The sequence below is a fragment of the Sarcophilus harrisii genome, chromosome 1, assembly GCF_902635505.1.
Source record: "Sarcophilus harrisii chromosome 1, mSarHar1.11, whole genome shotgun sequence".
In the NCBI taxonomy this organism is placed as follows: Eukaryota; Metazoa; Chordata; class Mammalia; order Dasyuromorphia; family Dasyuridae; genus Sarcophilus; species Sarcophilus harrisii.
This window is the reverse complement of record NC_045426.1, coordinates 345,503,171-345,522,600: the sequence shown is the minus strand read 5'-3', so window position 1 is coordinate 345,522,600 and position 19,430 is coordinate 345,503,171. Positions and strand designations below refer to the sequence as shown.

Sequence of the window (19,430 nt, the reverse complement as noted above, 5' to 3'; positions counted from 1 at the left end):
GCCTCAGTTTCCTCATCTGTAAAGAGCTAGAGAAAGAAATGGCCAATCATTCCAATATCTTTGTCAAGAAAACCCTAAATGGGGTCATAGAGAATCGGATACAACTGAAATGACTCAAGAAGTTCTAGTAGCAATAGCAGATTTAATTCTAACTTCTGGAATTAAAGAGGAATGATATATGGAAGTAGCAAGTAAAGTATGGCAGGGGCAGGACACACATATGAAGCAGAAAAGATTAAGTTCCTCAGGATATGGATTTTAGTCTAAATGGCAAAGAGCTGGCCTGAGACAGAGAAACAAACACACACAGAGGGAGACAGAGACAGAGAAAGAGGGAGGGAGAGAAAAACAGAGACAGGGGAAACAGAAAGAGAAGAGAAAACGAAGGAGAAAGGGAGAGGGAGGAGGGAAGCAGAGGGAGAGAGAAAAAGAGAAAGAGAGAGAGAGTGAGAGTAAAAGTAAACATTTCATATCATCTCAGTAGTCTATTTTTATCATATGTAATATTCTCTTTGTCCCAGAGGGTTAAAAATTCATCCCCTGACCATAGTTGTGAGTGACAACATCTAATTCTCCTTTAACCTTTAAATGGTGTAACTCTTTGTCATCCAGTATTCTTTCTAACTCTACCACAGCTGTCCTTGGCCCAGGTCTCTGAAAACCGAGAGGGAATTTGCCTCTTCTGCCGAACCCCGCTTAGAGCAGCCCCTGCCTCTGAGGCTCTGATGACTTACAGGAGAAGTCAGGAGGAAGTAGAAATACCTCTTGGGGAATTTAGGGCTCCAGCCCCAGGCAGATCTTCCTGGTATGAGACTTGAGGGGTCAGTGGGGAGGAGACAACCAGGTAAGAAATCTCTTGGCAGCCTGCCGGGAGGCCATACTCCAGGATCTGGCTCCACCCTCTCTCTCCATCTGCTTAAGAAAGTGATGAGAGCCCGGGGAACCACGCAGAGCAGGATGGCTGGCACCCGGCAGCCAACGTCGGTTCAAGGCCTGGGGTTTGTGCTGGGCGGCCGTCATCAGGTATTACTCGTCTGGTTTTCTGGTACCTATCGTGCCCGTTTTCATTTCCCTCACATCTGTTTATTCTGTGTATTCTCCTCTATCTCCTCCCAACTAGGCCTCCCCATTTTCCTGCTTTTCTGCATCTTGGTCTTCCTTCATTTTTGTCTCCCCCAATCCTTCACATCTCTCTTCTCTAATTCATTCCCATATTCGTCCTCTTTCTCATTCCTCTGACACTCGCTTCCACTTTCTCCCCAAGCCTGCTCTTCTGCTTCTTTCCCCATACATATCTCCCATCATCTGCTCTGCTTTCTGTCTCTGACTCCTTGTAGCTAGCTCCCATCACTGTTTTACCCCCTGCACTAACTCTCCTTTCTCATCATCTCCAGCACCCTGTGTCCTACAATCTCCTTGACTCCTCTGTGACTGTATCCCTTTTTCTTCCCTCATCTAAGCCCCTGAGTTTTTGTTTTCTCCTTTTCTTCATCATGGCTTGGGCTAAGGATGGAATGTTTGGGGATGTGGCAGAAAATGTGGCTATTTGGGAGGGGATTGGGTGGGGGTCAGCCCTCTGTACCCAGCACTGTTACAGAGCAGGAGGGATGCTTCTTGAGCTAGATAAAGACTGGACTGGTACTAAATCTATTAAATCCCTTCTCATCTTTCTGGCCCATAGATATTCATTCTTTCCGTGCTTTGGTCCGATGGCAGTGACAGTCTCATCTACAGGACCTTGCAGGAGTTCCGCCAATTCCATGTGAGACACCGGACCCACTATAACTCTCTGGGACCCTCGAGAAGAATCCCCTCTTCTAGGCTACATTTTGGGGGTTACCCAATGACTCCCTTGAACCAGCTCATATTACCCCTTTATTGCCTGACTCCCTTACTTAAAGCCATACCATAACTCTGAATCTATCCTTCCAGAAAAGGCTGAAGAACACCTTTCCCTTGGAGGCAGGTTTGCTGAAGAGTTCAGATCGCACCCTCCCCAAGTTTCAAGGTTAGGATGGATATTGGTGAAGGGATGGGCTAGGAGGATGGCAAACTCTGGGGCTGAGCAGACAATTACTGGGCCAGTCTGAGAAAAGTTCTGGGACCTTAGGGTATGGATCTCAGTGGTAAGGGTGAATGGAGCTTCAGAAGGAAGTCTGGGGCTCAGGGCTGGGGGGAGTAGGACTGGGGTTTCAGAGTTCGCTGTTCTTCCTCTAGATACCTCAGCACTTTTCCCCAGTGGAAAGACACGAAGGGGACTGGCCAAGTTACAGATGCTGGAAGCCTATTCTCAGAAACTTCTGGGAGCCTCAGAGATAGTATCTCAAAGTGAGGTGGTCATTGGCTTTTTCCAGCCCCAGCCTAGAGACCTGGAGCCTGTCCTGCCCCAGAACAGGTATTTATGAGCTTCCATAAATACACTTTTCCTAATCAGATTAAGTTTTCATTCCCCACTCTATGAAGGCTTGGGAGCTGGGAAGCTCACAATCTGCTAGGCAGATTCATAAGGAGGACATGGAAAAGGGGCTTGGTAGAGGAGAAGCTGAGAAAGTGGAGAGGAAGCTGCATGGGCTCTGAAGCTTTTTTAGGTTTCTTAGAATTTAACACAAAGGCTTCATGATTCTTTTACTATTCTTAGAGTCCCCTTTTCTAAGCTTGAGTTAGGAATTCCCTCTATATTCCCTTCTAATTGCACAGCCTCTGCTTCGCAAGGCTTCCAGTAACAGGACATTCACTACTGCTTATTTATTCCATGTCTAACCAATCCTGTTCTTTATAGTTGGTGGGACTTTTTCTAGTAATGACACGTTGGTCCAACCAAATTCTGCCATATGGGGCCAAACAGGGGCAGTGTGGTATAGTGGATAGAGAACTAGCTTTGAAATCTGGAAAGCCTGGGTTCTCAACCTGCCTCTGACATACACTGGGTAAGGGGCAACTCCTTTACACTATAAACTGCGGGCCTCTCTCAGTTTCAGGAGTTCCCCTGATAAGGGGAGTTAAGGCAGTTAAGAGTTAGGGAAATCACAAGTCCAGACTCCAAGTCTGTCTGCAGAACAAGTCCTCCAGTATTTGCAGATGTTATATTATTTATATATTATAGTATATATTATCCTACAGTCTGGGGCATGGTAGTAGGAAGAAAGGACTGGGGATGACTGGGGGTTGGACTAGGACTAGTTTTTGAGGAACGGATAGGGTCAGAATAAGGGAAAGTGGGGAGGGATGGCAGGAAGGCATTCTAGATAAGAGCGGCAGCCCGGGTAAAGGTCTGGATGTGGAAGTGAATCTGATTTTCTCTAGGACATGAAGAGAAGGCAGGTAGGAGGCCTAAATGCCAGGCTCAGAACAGTGGGAGGAGCTGAGACAAGAGAAAGTTCCACTTGGGAGACAGAAAATCTTGTACTGGGTCCAGAAAGGTTCCGATTGCAGAGGGCTCAAGCCAACCCATCTTATCTGTATCTCACTTTGGTTATCTTGGCTCTCTCCTTAAAGCCTGGTGGTCATGCCCTCCCCTTGGGAGGGGCTGGAACAAAATCTGAAGAAGCCCCTGGCCCCAAAACCAGACATCCAAACCCTGGAGGCCCAGACTTACCAGTGCGTTGATAGCTTCAGTACTGAGGACATCAGGGGCAGAGCCTTTGAGGTTGAAGCTGGAGAACAGCTGGATGTCTTGCTTAGAGAACCCACAGGTGGGAGGGCTGTGACTGGGATGGGGGGAGGGGGAGAGGACGTGGGAGAGATGGGAGAATGGGACATCTGCCCTGGATCCCGGGATGGGTAGATGAAGGGGTGTTTTATATTGGTGGGGAGCCTAAAGAGATGGGGTCTTACCCCCAAGAAACATTAACATCAAGTGATCGGGGTTCCGGTTTTTTCTTTTTGGGGGGGGGGGGGGGGGGAAGAGAACAGGAGCTTGGGGAAACCGAAGTATTAGTTTGGAAGGACGTTTGGAGGAAATAGATTTTTATCCCTGGGGGATCCCAAGGGATTCTGAGTGTTGGGGGAAGGAACAAGGGAATAAGTGAGGACCCTGGAGCAGGAGAGGTTCTTTAATCCTTGACAGTAGAGCAAATTAGTATTTGATAGGAAGGGTATGTCCCCGTGCGGTGTGCTTATGTGTCCGTAGCTACCTCCGGATTTCCCTTTTACCCCCAGCGAGACCTAGTGCCCCTTACTGGCTGAGGGTGCTCCATCTCCCCCTCCTTTCCCCAGGCTGGTGGCTGGTGGAGAATGAGAACAAGCAGATGGCTTGGTTTCCCGCACCCTACCTCAAGGAACTGTCTCCCAGAAAGGGAAGTGAGGAGCCGCCCCAGATCCCCTTCGGCGGTAAGTGCCCCTCGTGCCCGAGCCAACCGAGAGAGAGGAAGGAAAGGAGCGGGGAGCGGGGCCCGGCTAGGACTGTCTGGCGAGTACGCTCAGCGTTGGCTTCCTTAGATAAAGCACTCCCGGCTCAGTTTGCCCGTGTGTAGAAGTGTTTACAAGGCTCTTTCCGAATCCTACGAGAGCGTATCCCTGGCTTGTTCTGGAGGAATGGGAGACGCCCTCCGGCTCGGGGACTTGCAGAAGTCTCCAGGGATTCACGGGGGGGGGGGGAATCCTGTCCCCCGAGAGGCAGGCGCGTCCCAGGGCAAGCGCCCGAGCGGGAGATGAGGAACGGCCCCTTCCCGCCCCCTGCAGGGCTGCCGTTCTGTGCCACCCAAGCGTACGAAAGCAGCCGGGAGGACGAGCTATGCGTGCCCGCGGGAGCCCGCGTGACGGTGCTGGAGGTGTCCGAGCGCGGCTGGTGGCAATGCAGGTAGGCAGGGGCTCAGGGCGGGCGCCCCAGGGAGGAGCGCCGCGACCCCTGCCACGCTCGGGAGGGGGAAACGAGCTCCCTCCCCTTCTCGCGCAGGTACCGCGGCCGCCGGGGGCTCCTGCCTGCGGTGCTGCTGCGTCGCTGCCCGGGCCCCGCGAACGCTGGGGGGCTGGCGCTCCTCAACGGGGACAGGACCCACCCGGAGCCAGAATCCGAGAGCGGAGCGGAAGCCGAGCCAGGTAGGAGGCAGCCCGGGGAGAGGCGCCTCCACCCGCCCATCGCCCCAAAGTACAGCTCGGACTCCGGCTCCAGCAGCGACAATGGGGAGGAGGCCGGTGTCTCGGCGGGCCCCGGCTCCGTCCCCGTCGTGCCCGCCCGGCCCAGGCGAGGGGACATCCTGCGCAGCTGCTGCTCCGTGACCCGCAGGGCCCTTTTGGGCCCGGAGGCATTGAGGTCTCCGGGACAGAGGTCCCCAGTCGCCCCGCCCTAACTCCCAGGAAAATCCTTTCCCTGCTGGGATCCTAAGACCTGCCCTCTCTGTTGCCCTTCCCCCGTCTGACTTTGTATTAGAGTGCCTCCTCCCTGCGGGACCGAGTCAGTCTTAAATATTTAATTTTTTTTTTGTACGTGTGAATAAAGAAATGTTTCTAGTGGTTGGTCAAGTCTGCCTGCCTTCTCTATTCCCCACCTCAAGACCCCAGCCCCCAACTTTATTTCTGCCCCAGGGGTGACCTTGAGTTTAACTGCTTCCTCAGGGTGAATAGCCAAAGCATCACAGAAAAGACCCGATTTCAAATCTTACTCTTACAATCTTCTGCCCTTACAACCCCAGTCAAACCATTTGTCTTCTTGGGCCCAAGTTATTTCAGAAAATGAGGACAGTATTGGATGGTCTCTTGGGTCCCTTCCAGCTAACTCAGACCCATGTGTCTCTCAGATCCCAGCACACTCAGGCAGCTTTCTGTCCAGTATTGCACCCAGAGCATGCATTCCCTGAGGGAAAGGCCTGGATTACAGATTTAGAGCAGACATCATCTAGTCTAACTTCCTCATTTTTGGTAAAAAGGGAGCACAGAGTTGAAGATCACACAGGAAATACTTTCTGACTCCAAATAGAATGACCTACCCACTGACATTCTCACCTTTCTCCCCAGCTGTGAATTCTCTTGGGCAGACCCAGGTTCTTGCCTTTATCTCCCCCAAAACATGGCTTGTATTCTGAGTGAGACTCACAAAATGAGGAAAACAGGCAGACACATCCCTACACCACCCCACACAACTCAAGGAGATCAAGGAGCTCTGTCCCCAAGTCTGGCCCATGTTTCGGGGCATCCAGGAGGTGAATCCTGTGGATATACGTGGGAAGGTCTGTGAAGTTGACCCTTTTGATCAGACAAGGAAGCGTCGAGTCCTAGATAAGGGAAATCCTTGTGAGGTTTGACTAACTTTTATACAAAATGTTACAAAGGTTGTAGGGCAGGGGAGGCTGAGGTCTCAGGGAGCTTCATAGTCTGCCATAGAAAGTCCAAGAACATGGAAGCTTGCAATGTCCGGCTGATCCGCTGGAAGTGTCGCTCTGAGGAGGGAGGAAGAGAAGGAGGGAGAAGTGAGGACAGACTCTGCCCCTATAGCATCCACTGACAGGCTGCAGACTGAGCACCTCCCTCTCCACAAGAGCCATTCCCTAGTGCAGTGCCAGAGTCACTCACCAGTGTAGGGCAGCAATGCCTCTAAGGCAGCCTGGACTCCCTCATAGGTCAGCAGCTCTTCAGGGTTCTCATGCCTTAACAGCACGCCCAGCACAGCTTGTGCTTCGTGGCAATGGCGAGAATTTGTGTTCCACGTGACTGAGTATCTCAACAGGGCCTCTGAGAACAAGCCAGGGAAGAGGTCAGGGACCAGCTCATTTTTTCCTCCCCTTCTTCCCACCCCTCAAAGACCTTGCTGGGCTCGGGGCTGATGGATACTGACCTTTCTGGTCCTTACGGAGCCTTAGCACCTTTTCCTCCAGCTTCTTAGGACCCTCAGTGTCCTTCAAGATGGCTACATTGGGCAGGGAGGGCGAGTCCGAGAAAAGAAAAAGCTATGGATTGACATCTACCTCAACCTCAATCACTCCCCAAGCCACTGCCTTCCTTCCCTTTTGGGACTTCCAGCCCTTTGAAGTCACTGACCTTTGACAACTGTTAACACAGTATGTGGCCTGTCCAGAGAGATAGCCAGGCCCAGAGCCCGAAGGTATTGCTTCTCTTGGAGAAGGTTAGAGAGCTCCTGCTGCCTAGGGGGAGGTAGAGAATCAGTGAGGAAGGGCTGGGGGGAGGGCAAGGTGTGGACGAAGGAGGGGATGAGAAGCCAGTTAGGCTCTGGGATGGCTGCCCTTATCTCCCTTGGGACTTACTTCAGGATCTGTTCCTCCTGTCTGGCCTGCTCTTCTGCCTGCTCTGTCTCAGTCACGTCCTGGAAAAAGAGTCATTCAGCCCAGGTGGAAGAGGCCAAGGAGAGATCACCCCTCCCCCTGGCCCCAACTGCAGAAGGCCAGGCTCTCACCCACCTTCCAGAGCAGGATCCGGGCATCACTGGCTCCAGTCACAACCTCCTCATCCTGCCGGTTGCAATGCAGCCCCCACACCTTGTCCTCATGCCCATCCAGTGTCCGCACACACTCGTTGGTCTTGATAGTCCAGAGTTTGAGCAGGCCATCGGAGCCGCTGCAGCAAGGAAGCGGCATCAGAGCCCCGGTCAGAGCTCCCAGAGCAGGTGCCCGGCCCGGGCCCCAGTCCCAACTCACCTGGACAGCAACTGCGTCCCTCGGCTCACAAAAGTCACCCGCAGCACAGACGCATCGTGACCCTCGAACGTCTGGGGATGACACAGAGGGAAGGGGACATGGAGCAGAGCCGCAGCACAGGCCCAGCTTCACCCACTCCGGACACCTGAAGGGTTTGGGCTGAGGAGTATTACCTTGAGACAACTGAAGTCCTGCAGACTCCAAAGCTTCAAGGAGCCATCGGCGGAGGTTGTTGCCAGCACCTGGTCCATGGGGGAGAACTGAACACACCACACGCCCCGCCGGTGACCCGAGAAGACTCCCAGCAGGGAGAAGTCAGGCAGGGACCACAGCTTGGCTGTTCGGTCCTGGGACCCTGATGCCAACAGTTTGTCATTTGGAGATACGGCCACACTGTTAATGTCCTAGAGAGAGAAAACAATGGGGGGGGGGCGAGGTTTGGGGCTGGGGCAGGGATGGTGGCTCTGCCCAGTCCCCAGGACGCAGTCTCCCGTCCGGTGTTACCTTGTCATGGGCCCGCTGGGTGGCCTGAGCCTGGAGAGGAATAGGATCACAGCTGGGGTCTCGGGTCATCTTCTTGGATGTCACAGCCTCAGGAAGGGGCCAGAGCTTTACTGTACAGTCCTGGCTCCCCGTCACCAGGAAGGCCTCCTTTAGCCTGACATCAGGAGAGCCAAGAGATGCACAAGTTATGATGCCTTCTGCCTCTGTAGCCTCCTCTCCATTCTCACAGCCTTTACCTTAACCCAGGTCATGTAATCTCGCCTAGAAGCAGGACTGTAACAGGCCACTAAGCTCTGTCCCTACCTTTACCTTACATTGCTCTGAGGGGAGTGAGTCCTACTCTCTAAAGCACAACAACAGTAACAACTTTTATATAGTGCTTTAAGATTTATAAAGTATTTTACAAATATCATCTCATTTTAGCCTCATGACCACTCTGGGACATAAGTGTTAGTATTATCCCTATTTTACAGATGAAAACATTGAGGGATAGAGACTGAATGATTTCATCAAGATTACGGAGCTGGCAAGTGTCTGAGACAGGATCTGAATTCAGGTATTGCCCAGTCCCAACCTAGCTCTCTATTCTAGCTCAGGCTGGCCTCAATTCATCTCTTTTCATTTGAAGCCCCTACTTCAAATTCCTGCCTCCTAATCCAGTTGGACAACTCATTATTTCTGAATAGTTGGCCTTTTCCTGGTTCCATACCTTTGTCTGAATCATTTTTTTCTTTTCTAAGACACTAATAAACTCCTTCATTCTCTTCCTCTTCATCTGTCTTTCTAAAGCCAGCCCCAGCCCCCTCACTCCCAACAGCACCAGCCCACAGCACTTTCTGCTGGAGTCTCTGTCTCTCAGAGCCCGAGTCACACATCTTCAGACTTTATTTGTGCCCCATTTCTCATTCTCCTGTGTCTTAAGTCCTATCTTCCTCTCAGCAGTGAGCTGAGGGCAGGAGCACTGTCTACTTGCTGCTTCTTTCTGTCTTCTCACATAATGAGCTTCTAAAAGAGAGGCTCAGGGTAAGCCTTTATTTTCAGTCTTTTTTCAGACTGAGAACTCTCTGCACATGGAGAGGGAGGGGAGGCAGGGCACTCGTGATGAAGCATGATGAGCTGAGCTTCCCTTTCTAGGCCTGATCTAAGCAGGTCCTGGGGCTCATGTGCAATACCTGGAGCAGCTGATGGTGCCGATGCCATGTGTGTGGCCAGAGCCATGGGCTACACAATGCACCTTCCCACTGACATTCATTTTCCATATGCGCACGGTCTGGTCCTGGGATGGGGAAAGTGGGGGAAGTGGAGGAAGTGAACAACAATTAATATGGTGAAATGCAGTCCATCTCCTTCCTCCCCATCTCCCTGGCAGTTCTCACCTTGGCACAGCTGGCAAACAGCCGGCCTTTCCGGAAAACATCCAAAGCCATGATTATGTCTGCGGGGAGAAAAGAAGCTGAAGATCAAAGGCTCAGACCTAATGGTCTAGAACCTAATTCACCCCCTTAATTTTACATATAAAGAAACTGAGGCTAACAAAGAGGAAATGACTTTGCCCCCCCAAATCCTGGATTGTCAGAGGAAACGAGAGGGTCTGAGGTAGCTCAGAAACACTAGGGGAGATCAGGGCTTACCTGTGTGCCCACAAAGGATCTGGCAATCAGATGTTTCCAACTCAAACACTTTCAGTCGGGGGCTATTTGTGGCAACAACAATGTGGGAATCTTCAGGGCCTAGGAACCTCACGTCCAACACATCCTCGTTATAGCCAGCAAACTGGGCAGGGAGAGAAACAAATGAATGTAGGGATGCTGCCCCCTGCCCCCTCCCTGCCTCTGACACGAAGGTCGGGGAGACCCACCTGTTTGTGAAGGTGAAGGGTGTGGGCCTCATAGAGGAGGATGTTGTGCTCGGCTGTGACAGCCATGACCAGCCCAGCATCTGGGATCAGGGAGCAGTGCGTGACCTCCCGCCCAGGACCACCTTCACCAACAACAGGCTTCTGGGTGTGCACACAGTTCCCAGACTCAGCCTCCCAGATCCGGAGCACTCCTAGACCAGACACACACAAAGCGGACATTTCAGACATGGAAAGAAACAGATCAGAGATGGAGAAATGGGAACAGCTGCAGCATCGTAAAGATGAAACCAGGGCACCCCCAAAACTGGGCCATGGACAAGTGGCCCAACCCACCACACCAGGAAGCCCTACTCACCCCGCTCTCCAGCTGTGAGGAAGTGCAGCCCAGAGGTGTTCACACCCAGGGCAGGGGCCTCCCCTTTTGGAAGCAGCACCACAGACTCCACACTCTGAGAAAGAGGATCAGGAGAATCAGTCACTCTGGGCCCGATCCCCGGTCTCTCTTCCCCTCCTGCCACCCCAGACCCACCTCAAAAACTGGGACTGTCTTCACTGATTTCCGAGTCTTCAAGTCCCACACAGTACAGATCTTGTCCCGGCCAGAGCTACCAGGAGAATAGGAGAGCCCACTCAATGCCTGAGTACATTCAGTACCCATCCCTTTCCCTTGTGTCCAGGAAAAGGGACTTCCTCTTACCAAACCCCGGATGCAGATATAAGGTTCTTCCTGAGCCACTTACCTGACCATGGTGTGGCCATCACTGCTGAAGGCCAGTGAAGTGACTGTGCTGTAGTGGCTGCTTAGCATGGTCAGGCAGGTTCCAGCCTGAAGACCCCAGACACGAATTGTGCAGTCCATGGCAGAAGAGAAGAGCAGGAGCTGCTTGGGATCTGGATGAAAGGCCACAAGGCTGGGGAGGATCAGACAGAAGTCACTAACTCTGGCTCCCAGACTCAATTCCCAGGTTTGATGACCCCATCTGAAAAATGGGTTGAACCCAGGACTTACTGGACAACTCCAGGGGAGCCACGTAGGTTGTGGGTACCATATCTTCGTTCCAAGTCCCAGACACGCACCGCTCCATCACAGCCACCTAGGGAGAAAAAGAGAGCAATATGGGATTGGGAGACAAAATGAAAAGAGATGTAGAAGTTTGAAATTCAGTCCCCGCTCCAAATTTTTTGGGGATACATATTGTTTTATTGGCATTCAAGTCTTATCAATCCCTGATCATGGATGACTTCCATCATTCCCTTTCTCCATTCTTATTCAGGGGAATAGTTCTGGAGAATCCCATAACTCCCTGGACACGGTCCAGTATAAATCTGCTATTATATCTCAATTGTGACTTCATTTTAACAAGGTGATCCTTGTACTCTTCTCTAATTAATTCTCTGCTCCACTCCATACATAGGCTCTTCCAAACTTCTTTCTTGTAAGCCTCCTACACTTCCCTCCCACTCCCCCAATCTTGACACTTAAGCATATCAACTCCTCTTTTTCATAACCTTTTGATATCATCCCTCGTTCTCTCTTTCTTTTTTGGAGAAGTGATTGGAATTAAGTGACTTACTCAGAATCACACAGCTAGTAAGTGTCAAGTATCTGAAGCTGGATTTGAATTTAGATGCCTGACTCCAGAGCAGGTACTCTATCCAATTTGTCACTTGGCTGCCCCTTCCCACTGTCTTCTGATGAAAAGGCAGACGTCCTCCCTACTCCCACCAAGGTCAACCTCATCTTTTAAATATCTTTGATGTCAGCCTTTCCCTATCTTCTCTGGCAAAACCCTTCCCTTCCCCTTCAATCTCTTATACTGGCTCCTTCCTTGAAGTCTATGACCATCCTCTCCAAATGCTTCCTAATTTAAAAAAAAAAAAACCTCCCTAGAATTTGCCATTTCTTCAAATTAATATCCTATATCTCTTCTTTTCCCAATCATGCTCCTGGAAAAACTGCTTTCTGCAAAGTCATCAATACTCTTCTGATGGCCAAATTTGAGTCTTTTCCTATTTCCCTCCCCAATTCTCATCTTTCTGAATTCTACAGCAAGACACTGTTGACCAGCTTTTCTTCTGGGGTACTATTCCTTCTCTGGGCTTCATGGGACTGTTCTCTCTTACTTTATCACCTCTCTTGTTTGAGTTTGCCTTTTCAGTCTTCTTTGCTGGCTCATCATCTATACCACATCCCATGATGGTAAATGTCCCCCAAGACTCTAATTTACAACCTGGAATCTTTTCTCGTGTGACCACTTAATGATCACTCGGATCATTTTTCTGCTACATACTCTAAGATCTATCTGTGCAGCTCTCTATTCTCTTTTGAGGCTGATAATATATTACCAATTGTCTTTCTATGAGACATTTCAAACTGTTAAACTAGTTAAACTAAAGTACCAGTAGGTACTTTAAACTCACTAAGGCCAGAAAAGAAATAATAATCTTATCCCCTGTTTTTCCCTCTTCTGAATTTCCCTGTTTTGGTTAAAGGTTCCACCACTTTTTGTGAAGACTGAGTTAGCACCCTGGATACCTTAGAATAAGCGGGAGTCAGGATAAGCAAAAAGCCTTGGTGTCTTTATTCTTGGTCTGTAGGGGTAGAAGTGAAGGGGATGGACACAGGATCTCTGTGACCTTCCTTTTCCACCTCCAAAGCCTAAGTGACTCTGGCTTGTCTTACTCCACCCCCTAATCCTTCCCACAATTCTCTGTATATACCAAAAGATTGAATCAGCACAGAATAGTGGGAAGGGCCATTTTCCAAGCATATGCTAATAGAGTACTGTCCAATCGGTAATTAGCCTTAAGTGCTCTGTTGTCTGTCCTTAGTGCATGAACTCAAGAGTTTCAGCCCTTGACAACTTTTCCCTTCATTGTACACCTCAACTCCTTATTCTTTGTCATCTAATGCTGCTAAATCTTGTTCATTCTATCTTCACAAAACATCTGACATCCATCCTCTTTTTCTCTAACTTATGCAGCTCCTAACTCAGCTCAAGGAATTATCATACTTCTCTTCAACTATTATAACAATCCACTAATTTCTTTTAGCATGCCCTTTCCCCACTCCTATCTTCCATTCGCCTTCCAAAATTACTTTCCTTAAGTACAGATTTGATATCATGCTTTCAACTCCAGTTATTTCCCATGGCTTCAAGAAACAAATATAAATACTTCCATTTGTCATTTTTTAAATCTTTCACAACCTAACCTCAATCTCCTTTCTACCTTTGTTTTATATTATTCTCTTTGGCAAACTCTCTGGCACAGTTAAACTAGATTGTTGGCTGTTCCTTGAATAGGACACATTCTTCTCCCTCTTTTTTCTTTGCTTTTGCTCTGGCTACCTTCTAGGCCCCAAATTCACTTATCCCTATGTATTTTCAAGGCTTCTACATGAAACTTTTCCTGATCTCTCCAAAATTATCCTGTATCTATCATTTTGCATATTTGTACACACCGACTTCCCTGGCTAGATTGTAAAGCCTTTGAAAACAGGACTTTTGTCTTTCTGTCTCCACGTTTATCACAGCAAGTGGTGGGTAAATGTCTATTGATTTGGTTACCTGTAGCCAACAGGGTGGACGTTGGGTCAAAAGCCATGGAGGCCACAGGTGCTGTGTGTATAGCCTTCCACACCCGGGTGACATTGCCTTCCCGCCAGGCCCACTGAGTCAGCAATAATGCACGGCTCCCCGTCACTAAGATCTGGGAAAGAGATGGAGGTTAGGATCAGGGGTCCTGGAAACAATTCCCCTTTATCTCCCCCTTCCCCACCACACACCTCATTGTTGGGGCTGAGGTCAAAGGTTGTGATGTTCTCTTGGTCTTCCTGAGAAAAAAGAGAGGAGAATATGGCACAAGTTGAAGAGAGCTGGGAAGGGAAGCATGTTACGGCGTAGCTAAGCCCCTTGGGCAGCTAGGTGAGGCGGCGGATAGAGGGCCGGGCCTGGAGCTGTATCCAGTCTCAGACCCATTAATTGTGTGGTCCTGGGCAAGGAAATCCTGTTTGCCTCCATCCACTTCCTCCTAAGGAAATGGGAAACCACTCCCCAGTATCTTTGTCAAGAAAATCTCCCCTGAGGTTTTGGACCAGACACGTGACAAAAACCGCATTTTCAGATTAGAAAAGCGCTTATCTCATTGGATCACCGCAGCAACCCGGTGCGGCAGGTGGGGCTTCCCTCCCTCCCTCCCTTTTACAGAAGGCACTGAGAGGCCGAGCCGGAAGGCCTCCAGCAGCACCTCCCCCGCCCCCATCGGGCAGCGGCCCTCACCTGCTGCAGGGTCCTCACGAGGCTCCCGGAAGTGGCGTCCACAACATTGACTCCGGAGCCGCAGACGCAGAAAAGGAGCTGTCCGTCTCCGGAAGCCTGAGGGGGGGAGAGAGTGAGGAGGGCAGCGGGGACCCTCAGCCCCGCCCCTCGGTTACCATCCCCTCCCCCTCCCCCGCGCGCCCGCCGCCTCAGGCTCCTACTTGGACTTTGCCTCCTTTATAGAAAGGCTCGATTCGCCGCTGTACCACGTAGCTGTGGGGAGAGGAAACGCCGCGCTGAGAGACGGCGGACCTGGGCGGCCTCGCCGTCCCCCCTTCTCCCCGGCTCCTGGCCCTAGACGCCCCTCCCCGCTCCTCAGCCCCGAGCTCCGCCAGAGACCCTTCCTGGCTTGTTCCCAATAGGCCCCTCACTTGCTCTTGAAGCGCAACCCGCGGGCGCCGGTGCCGGCAGTCTCCGCCATTCCGGTCCCCGGCCCCGGCCCCGGCCCCGGCCCCGGCCCCGCCTGCGCTGCCCGGCGACGGAACGCCGGCGCTCGCACGTGCGGCAAAATAGCGACTCGCGGGGCTCCCGCTTCCGGCGCGCCATGATGGCGTCACCGGAGGCGGGTTTTTTTTCCCCGGAGGTTACTGCGTGAATGGTGGGAGGGGTTGCTTTCGAGATCCCCTTTCCCGGTACCGGTACCGCGGTATAGACAGACAGGGCGGGGAGAAGGAGGCTGCGCGGACAGCCGTGTGCGTGCCCGACGGGTGGGAGGACTCTCGGGCAAGCAGGGACGGAGCCGCTTTGACGGTTGTGATGTTGCAGTTGCCTCACAACGGAGCCGGGCCTCGTCCCTCTCCGGGCCCGAACTCGGAAATTCCGCGGGCCCCCAACCTTCGGCCCGTCACGCCGCCAGGGGGCGCAGGAAGATCCGAGCGTGAATTCTGCTTTAGATACGCACTGCCGGCTGCTTAGCCTGGCCTGTTAGGAAGTACTCCTTCAATAAAGCACTTCTTGTAACTTCCCGTCCCCGGTCCTGGGTTCCCCATGTTGTGAACGTTTCTAATCCCTCTTCAGTGTGTGCTCTGCAAATAACCCGAAGAATGCTGGGATCCACTCGCTTCAGAAGCCTACTGCTCAAACTGTAGTCTAGCATCCATGAACTCATTAGAACATTTGGCTAACCATTTTCGATGTGAATTAGAATCTGGTGAATTTTATGCATTTACAAAGATCATGACCCTCACCATACTGCCAAAGGGTCAGTGGGACAAAGGGTTAACTCCTGTATCATGGGGCAGTTCCAAGTCTTTTTAACTTACTAGTCTCCTTTTCCCCGGAGTATGTTCCCGCTTGTTAATGTCTTCCTCAGATTCTAACAGACCCCCCATTCTAATGTTTCTCCAAAAGCGAGCTATGCTCCTGGGAGTAGGTGGGGAAGAGGTGTGCCCGATCTCCCAGCTCAGCTCTGAAACACGGGGTTATCAATACTTCAAATGTTGACAGATCAGATTCTTTCATAACCAGCCTAAATCCTGGTTCTATTTAATTCAACCACTGTCATGAAACACTCCCACCGTGACCCTAACCTTTACTACTATATCATTGTTAAATCTCTAAATTGGGAGGTCATCTGCACTGTCCAGTTAACTCTGCTGTTAGGAACCTTATTTGGGGGCTTTGTAGAGGAGGGGTTATATATATCAGGGTACCAAAAATAGGGTGCAATAAAGGCAGCCATGAAGATCCTAATATATGGGATTTTGAGATTATCCCAAAGTGTCATAAAAGTTTAGGGGACAGGTTGTAGATAGGGCAGTGCCCCAGAGCAGTATTGGAGCTTGAAGGATATATTGTGTCTAGACTATATAAGAGACTCTCAGCAATGTAGTGGAGGAGGGAAAGATGTTTCAGGCTACTGAGCCACAAATGAGACCCAAGTTTGAATCTCTGCTTCAACACATTAACCGTGTGATCAAGGGAAAATTAATCTCTGAGGTTTTTTTCATCTGCAAAATGGGAATGATCATGTTGTCTATTTAACAGACTTGTGGCAGCAAATAAAACTTGAACTAGTATGGTGAATGGCATCTATAGGTAATACTGTTGTTAGAATCTCTGGGCAGTATAGACAGCTCCCTGGGAAGAAGGGTACTTCTCAAGGCTGCAGGACATGAGGGTGGAGTAGTTTTCTCAGAGGAGATGAATTCTTTGAGGGAAATATAACTCGGGGTTACCCTGTGTGGGGGGGATGGGGTACAGGGATCATGGCAAGGCTGAAGAACAAGGCTTGGGACCCCTTGGGCTCCACTTTTATTCATCCTTCTCTATTTACAGTCATAGTAGCCTGGTCTTCCCCAGTTTTCCCTGGGGAAGGGCAGCCCCAGGAAAGGGGATCTGGGCAGGAGTCCTGATCCATCCAGCTGGGCAGGCATTACACAGCAGCCCTGGTGGCCTCAGTGTTGTTATTGGATACATCCATGCCTTCTTCCTCCTCCTCTTCCAGGAAGGTCTCCAGCCGGGTCAGCTGCCTTCGGATGAGGCTTGTGGCCCGGTGGATGCGCCTCATTCGGTGTCGAAGGCGGGAGACCAGGGCCCGACCCTGTGCTCTCCGGCGGCCCCACGCCTCTCGGAGCTCCTGATAGCAATTGTGGCTCTCCCTTTCAACAGCTGTGAGTGTGGCCCCGCAGCCGAGGGGGCAGCGCTGCTGTCGGCTGTGCCCACAGCTCCGGCCGTGTTCTACCAAGGCTGCCCGTTGCACCCTGGCCATGCAGCCTGCATTAGGGCAAGGGGTGAGCTCAAAAGGGCAGGAGTCCAGGTGGATCCTACGCTGGGACAGGGGACAAGTGACACAGCAGCCAGCCTGGGAATTCTTACACTGTACAGACACAGAGACAGCAAAGGGACATAAAGACAGAGAAGAGAAAGGTGGAGATGGGGAGGGGAGAGAAATAGGCAAGACAGAGAAGGAGGAGAAACAGGGTGATCAGAAAAAAGACAGACAAGAGGCAAAAAATGAGAAAAGATCAGTGAGTAGCTTAAATTCAAATCCAGCCACTTCTTAACTGATGATTAGCCTTTCCTGACGCCTGGACCAATGTGCTTCCAAACGCTGCACGGAAAGCAGTGGTTTTCTCTATCTGTGCCACCAGCCCCCTTCCCAGAATGGATGGTTTCTGCCACCACCTGCACCTGTTTCTTTCTCCTCCTCTGCCCCTTGAAAAGGGACAGAGAAGCAGCAATCTGGTCTGTTTGGTGAGTCCTGCCATACCTTGACTTGCAGGCGGCCAATGGTTTTTCTCAGTTTGTGTACCTGGACCATCAGTTTTCTCTTCACTTCTTTCCGACAGCAAGGACATGTCTTTTGTCTGGTAGAGATAAGGAGCCAACGGGACCAGATTTTCAGGCATGTTCTTCAGTTAATAGTCCATACCCTTATCACAAGTAACCTGGACAGACGTTACCTTAACCCTCTGTAATGTGGTAGCTTATTAACTAGCAGAAAATACATTGAGGGAGTATCTCAAGTTCAAGTCTCTCCTCTCCATATTGAAAGCAAAGGGAAGCTGAGGGTGAAGGATGATGGGTTGGGATTTGAGGGAGGGGGTGGGAGGGGATATTCATTGTTTGGAGTAAAAAGAATCCCTTCTAAAGAGAATTTTTTGTGCAATTCTTTAAGTGGGAACTTAAAGATAAGTTCTTGCCCTGTTTTTACCAATAGGTAAAAATGTCTACACTCATTCCCAGAGTTGGGATTGAGACTGCATATCCTACCTTGCCAGCCAGGTTAAAATACATTTCTTGCAGAAGATATGACCACATGGCAGTTTCACTGGTCGCTTGAGCACCCCATGGCAGACAGAACATAGCAAGGTACAGTCCGGGGGGCTGGCAAAGAGGTTGAGATCATACCCACCACTCTGAAAATTCACCCCAAGCAAAAACGGAATAAAGATATAGGATTAGTGATCAGGAGATGATGGTCTTCTCTTCCACCTCTCTTCTCCTCTCAGTGGGGCATCAAGCAGGAGGCTGGTGTCTGATGTCAATCCAAGAGAGCCCACCCTCCTTTCCCAGAAGAAATCCAGCCATTAAATACTCAGTCTATAATCTTTGAAGACATGTTAAATAAATTCGGTAAAAGGCAGGCACTTGCCCAACAAACAACTCTACTAAGAGGTAAATGGGACAAACTGAAATATATTCATTTTCTGGCCAACCCCTTTCAGGGCTTGTTCTTTAGTTATCTTGCACTAAGGGGGCTTGGATAAGGCCAAATCACATGCTCCAGGATTGAGTACTGAGGTCACGGTCACATTGCCTTTCTGGAAGCCTGTAATCTCTGACCAGACCATTCATATACCCCTCCATTCATTCAAATATAGACTAGCAGTGATCATCAATTAAATTAGTAAAACTTAACATCAGATTCAGACTCCTAAAGTGTTGTTCAGCCTTATCCAACTCTTTGCAATCCCATTTTCTGAAGCTGTTTACCATTGTCTCCAGCTAATTTAACAAGTGAGGAAACTGAGGCAAACAGAGTTAAATGACATAGGCAGGTTCACACAGCTAGAATGTGAGAATGTTATTTGAACTCAGGTCTCCCTAATTCTAGGCCTAGCACTCTATCCCCTCTAACACCTGGCTGCCTAAGGACTACATCCCACTTATTCTGAACACTCTAGTATTATGCTTTTTCCTTTTCTATAGGCTTACTACAAAGGGAGGAAGGGCATAGAAAGGAAATATATTAACATAATACAGAGAATGAAACCAGTTCAGAGAGGGAAATGTTACCAGAGATCACTTGGCAGATTGTGAGATAGACCAGGCCTAGAACCCAGATGTCTTTTTGGGGAAAAGGTGAGACTGAGGTAGACAAAAATCTGGAGACTTTTAATGGATTGAATAGGGCCTATATATACCTCACTACTCTATTTAGGATCCTAGCGGCATCCCCTAAAGAAGGTGCTATTTAGTCTCCTGAGCCCAAGGACTAGACCCCTCAGCAACCACTCCCCCTTCTTTTGTCCCTCTTCACTATGGTGTTATGTACACAGAAAAAAAATGGATGTGACCTCTCACAAAGAACAGAAGTGGAGAAGGCATGAACTCACCATGATTGTGGTCTCAGGCAGCAGCACTACTGAGCTGAGGCAGGCTTAGAGCCCATTTCACACACCTCTATTCAGGTTGACATCACAGTCTCATTGTCTACCA

General features: G+C 50.2%; 3 protein-coding genes across 3 annotated transcripts; 1 reads left to right on the top strand and 2 right to left on the bottom strand.

Moving 5' to 3' along the window:
• Positions 1 to 957: 957 nt before the first annotated feature.
• NOXO1 (NADPH oxidase organizer 1) lies at positions 958 to 5,451 on the top strand. Its single transcript, XM_031945923.1, has 8 exons — positions 958 to 1,023; positions 1,682 to 1,762; positions 1,933 to 2,008; positions 2,218 to 2,404; positions 3,496 to 3,692; positions 4,216 to 4,329; positions 4,681 to 4,798; positions 4,895 to 5,451. The coding sequence occupies exons 1-8, from the start codon at positions 958 to 960 to the stop codon at positions 5,286 to 5,288; spliced, it is 1,233 nt and encodes a 410-aa protein (XP_031801783.1). The 3' UTR covers positions 5,289 to 5,451.
• Positions 5,452 to 6,214: 763 nt separating this feature from the next.
• Positions 6,215 to 14,793, bottom strand: TBL3 (transducin beta like 3). Its single transcript, XM_012543251.3, has 22 exons — positions 14,639 to 14,793; positions 14,429 to 14,480; positions 14,229 to 14,324; positions 13,736 to 13,783; positions 13,518 to 13,659; positions 10,958 to 11,042; positions 10,689 to 10,859; positions 10,478 to 10,553; positions 10,304 to 10,397; positions 9,949 to 10,139; positions 9,722 to 9,863; positions 9,467 to 9,525; positions 9,263 to 9,366; positions 8,091 to 8,244; positions 7,760 to 7,990; positions 7,587 to 7,657; positions 7,350 to 7,506; positions 7,197 to 7,255; positions 6,973 to 7,076; positions 6,770 to 6,841; positions 6,508 to 6,666; positions 6,215 to 6,374 (listed from the first exon to the last, which is right to left on the bottom strand). Exons 1-22 carry the CDS (start codon positions 14,686 to 14,688, stop codon positions 6,259 to 6,261), a joined length of 2,433 nt encoding a protein of 810 aa, XP_012398705.3. The 5' UTR covers positions 14,689 to 14,793; the 3' UTR covers positions 6,215 to 6,258.
• A 1,710-nt stretch (positions 14,794 to 16,503) lies between these two features.
• Positions 16,504 to 19,430, bottom strand: RNF151 (ring finger protein 151). Its single transcript, XM_003762012.3, has 4 exons — positions 19,328 to 19,430; positions 17,982 to 18,127; positions 17,479 to 17,575; positions 16,504 to 17,085 (listed from the first exon to the last, which is right to left on the bottom strand). Exons 1-4 carry the CDS (start codon positions 19,328 to 19,330, stop codon positions 16,642 to 16,644), a joined length of 690 nt encoding a protein of 229 aa, XP_003762060.1. The 5' UTR covers positions 19,331 to 19,430; the 3' UTR covers positions 16,504 to 16,641.

What these genes read in the sequence shown, in the direction of transcription:
- TBL3 (XM_012543251.3), bottom strand. Translation starts at nt 14,688, where the DNA reads ATGGCGGAGACTGCCGGCACCGGCGCCCGCGGGTTGCGCTTCAAGAGC. An exon ending in ATAAAGGAGGCAAAGTCCAA is followed by an intron (nt 14,325 to 14,428) that starts GTAGGAGCCTGA and finishes TCCCCCCCTCAG; the next exon opens with GCTTCCGGAGACGGACAGCT. An exon ending in CCCGGATCCTGCTCTGGAAG is followed by an intron (nt 7,256 to 7,349) that starts GTGGGTGAGAGC and finishes CTCTTTTTCCAG; the next exon opens with GACGTGACTGAGACAGAGCA.
- NOXO1 (XM_031945923.1), top strand. Translation starts at nt 958, where the DNA reads ATGGCTGGCACCCGGCAGCCAACGTCGGTTCAAGGCCTGGGGTTTGTG. An exon ending in CACCCTCCCCAAGTTTCAAG is followed by an intron (nt 2,009 to 2,217) that starts GTTAGGATGGAT and finishes TTCTTCCTCTAG; the next exon opens with ATACCTCAGCACTTTTCCCC. An exon ending in GCCCCAGATCCCCTTCGGCG is followed by an intron (nt 4,330 to 4,680) that starts GTAAGTGCCCCT and finishes CGCCCCCTGCAG; the next exon opens with GGCTGCCGTTCTGTGCCACC.
- RNF151 (XM_003762012.3), bottom strand. An exon ending in ATTTTAACCTGGCTGGCAAG is followed by an intron (nt 17,576 to 17,981) that starts GTAGGATATGCA and finishes TATCTCTACCAG; the next exon opens with ACAAAAGACATGTCCTTGCT. An exon ending in TTGGCCGCCTGCAAGTCAAG is followed by an intron (nt 17,086 to 17,478) that starts GTATGGCAGGAC and finishes GTGTCTGTACAG; the next exon opens with TGTAAGAATTCCCAGGCTGG.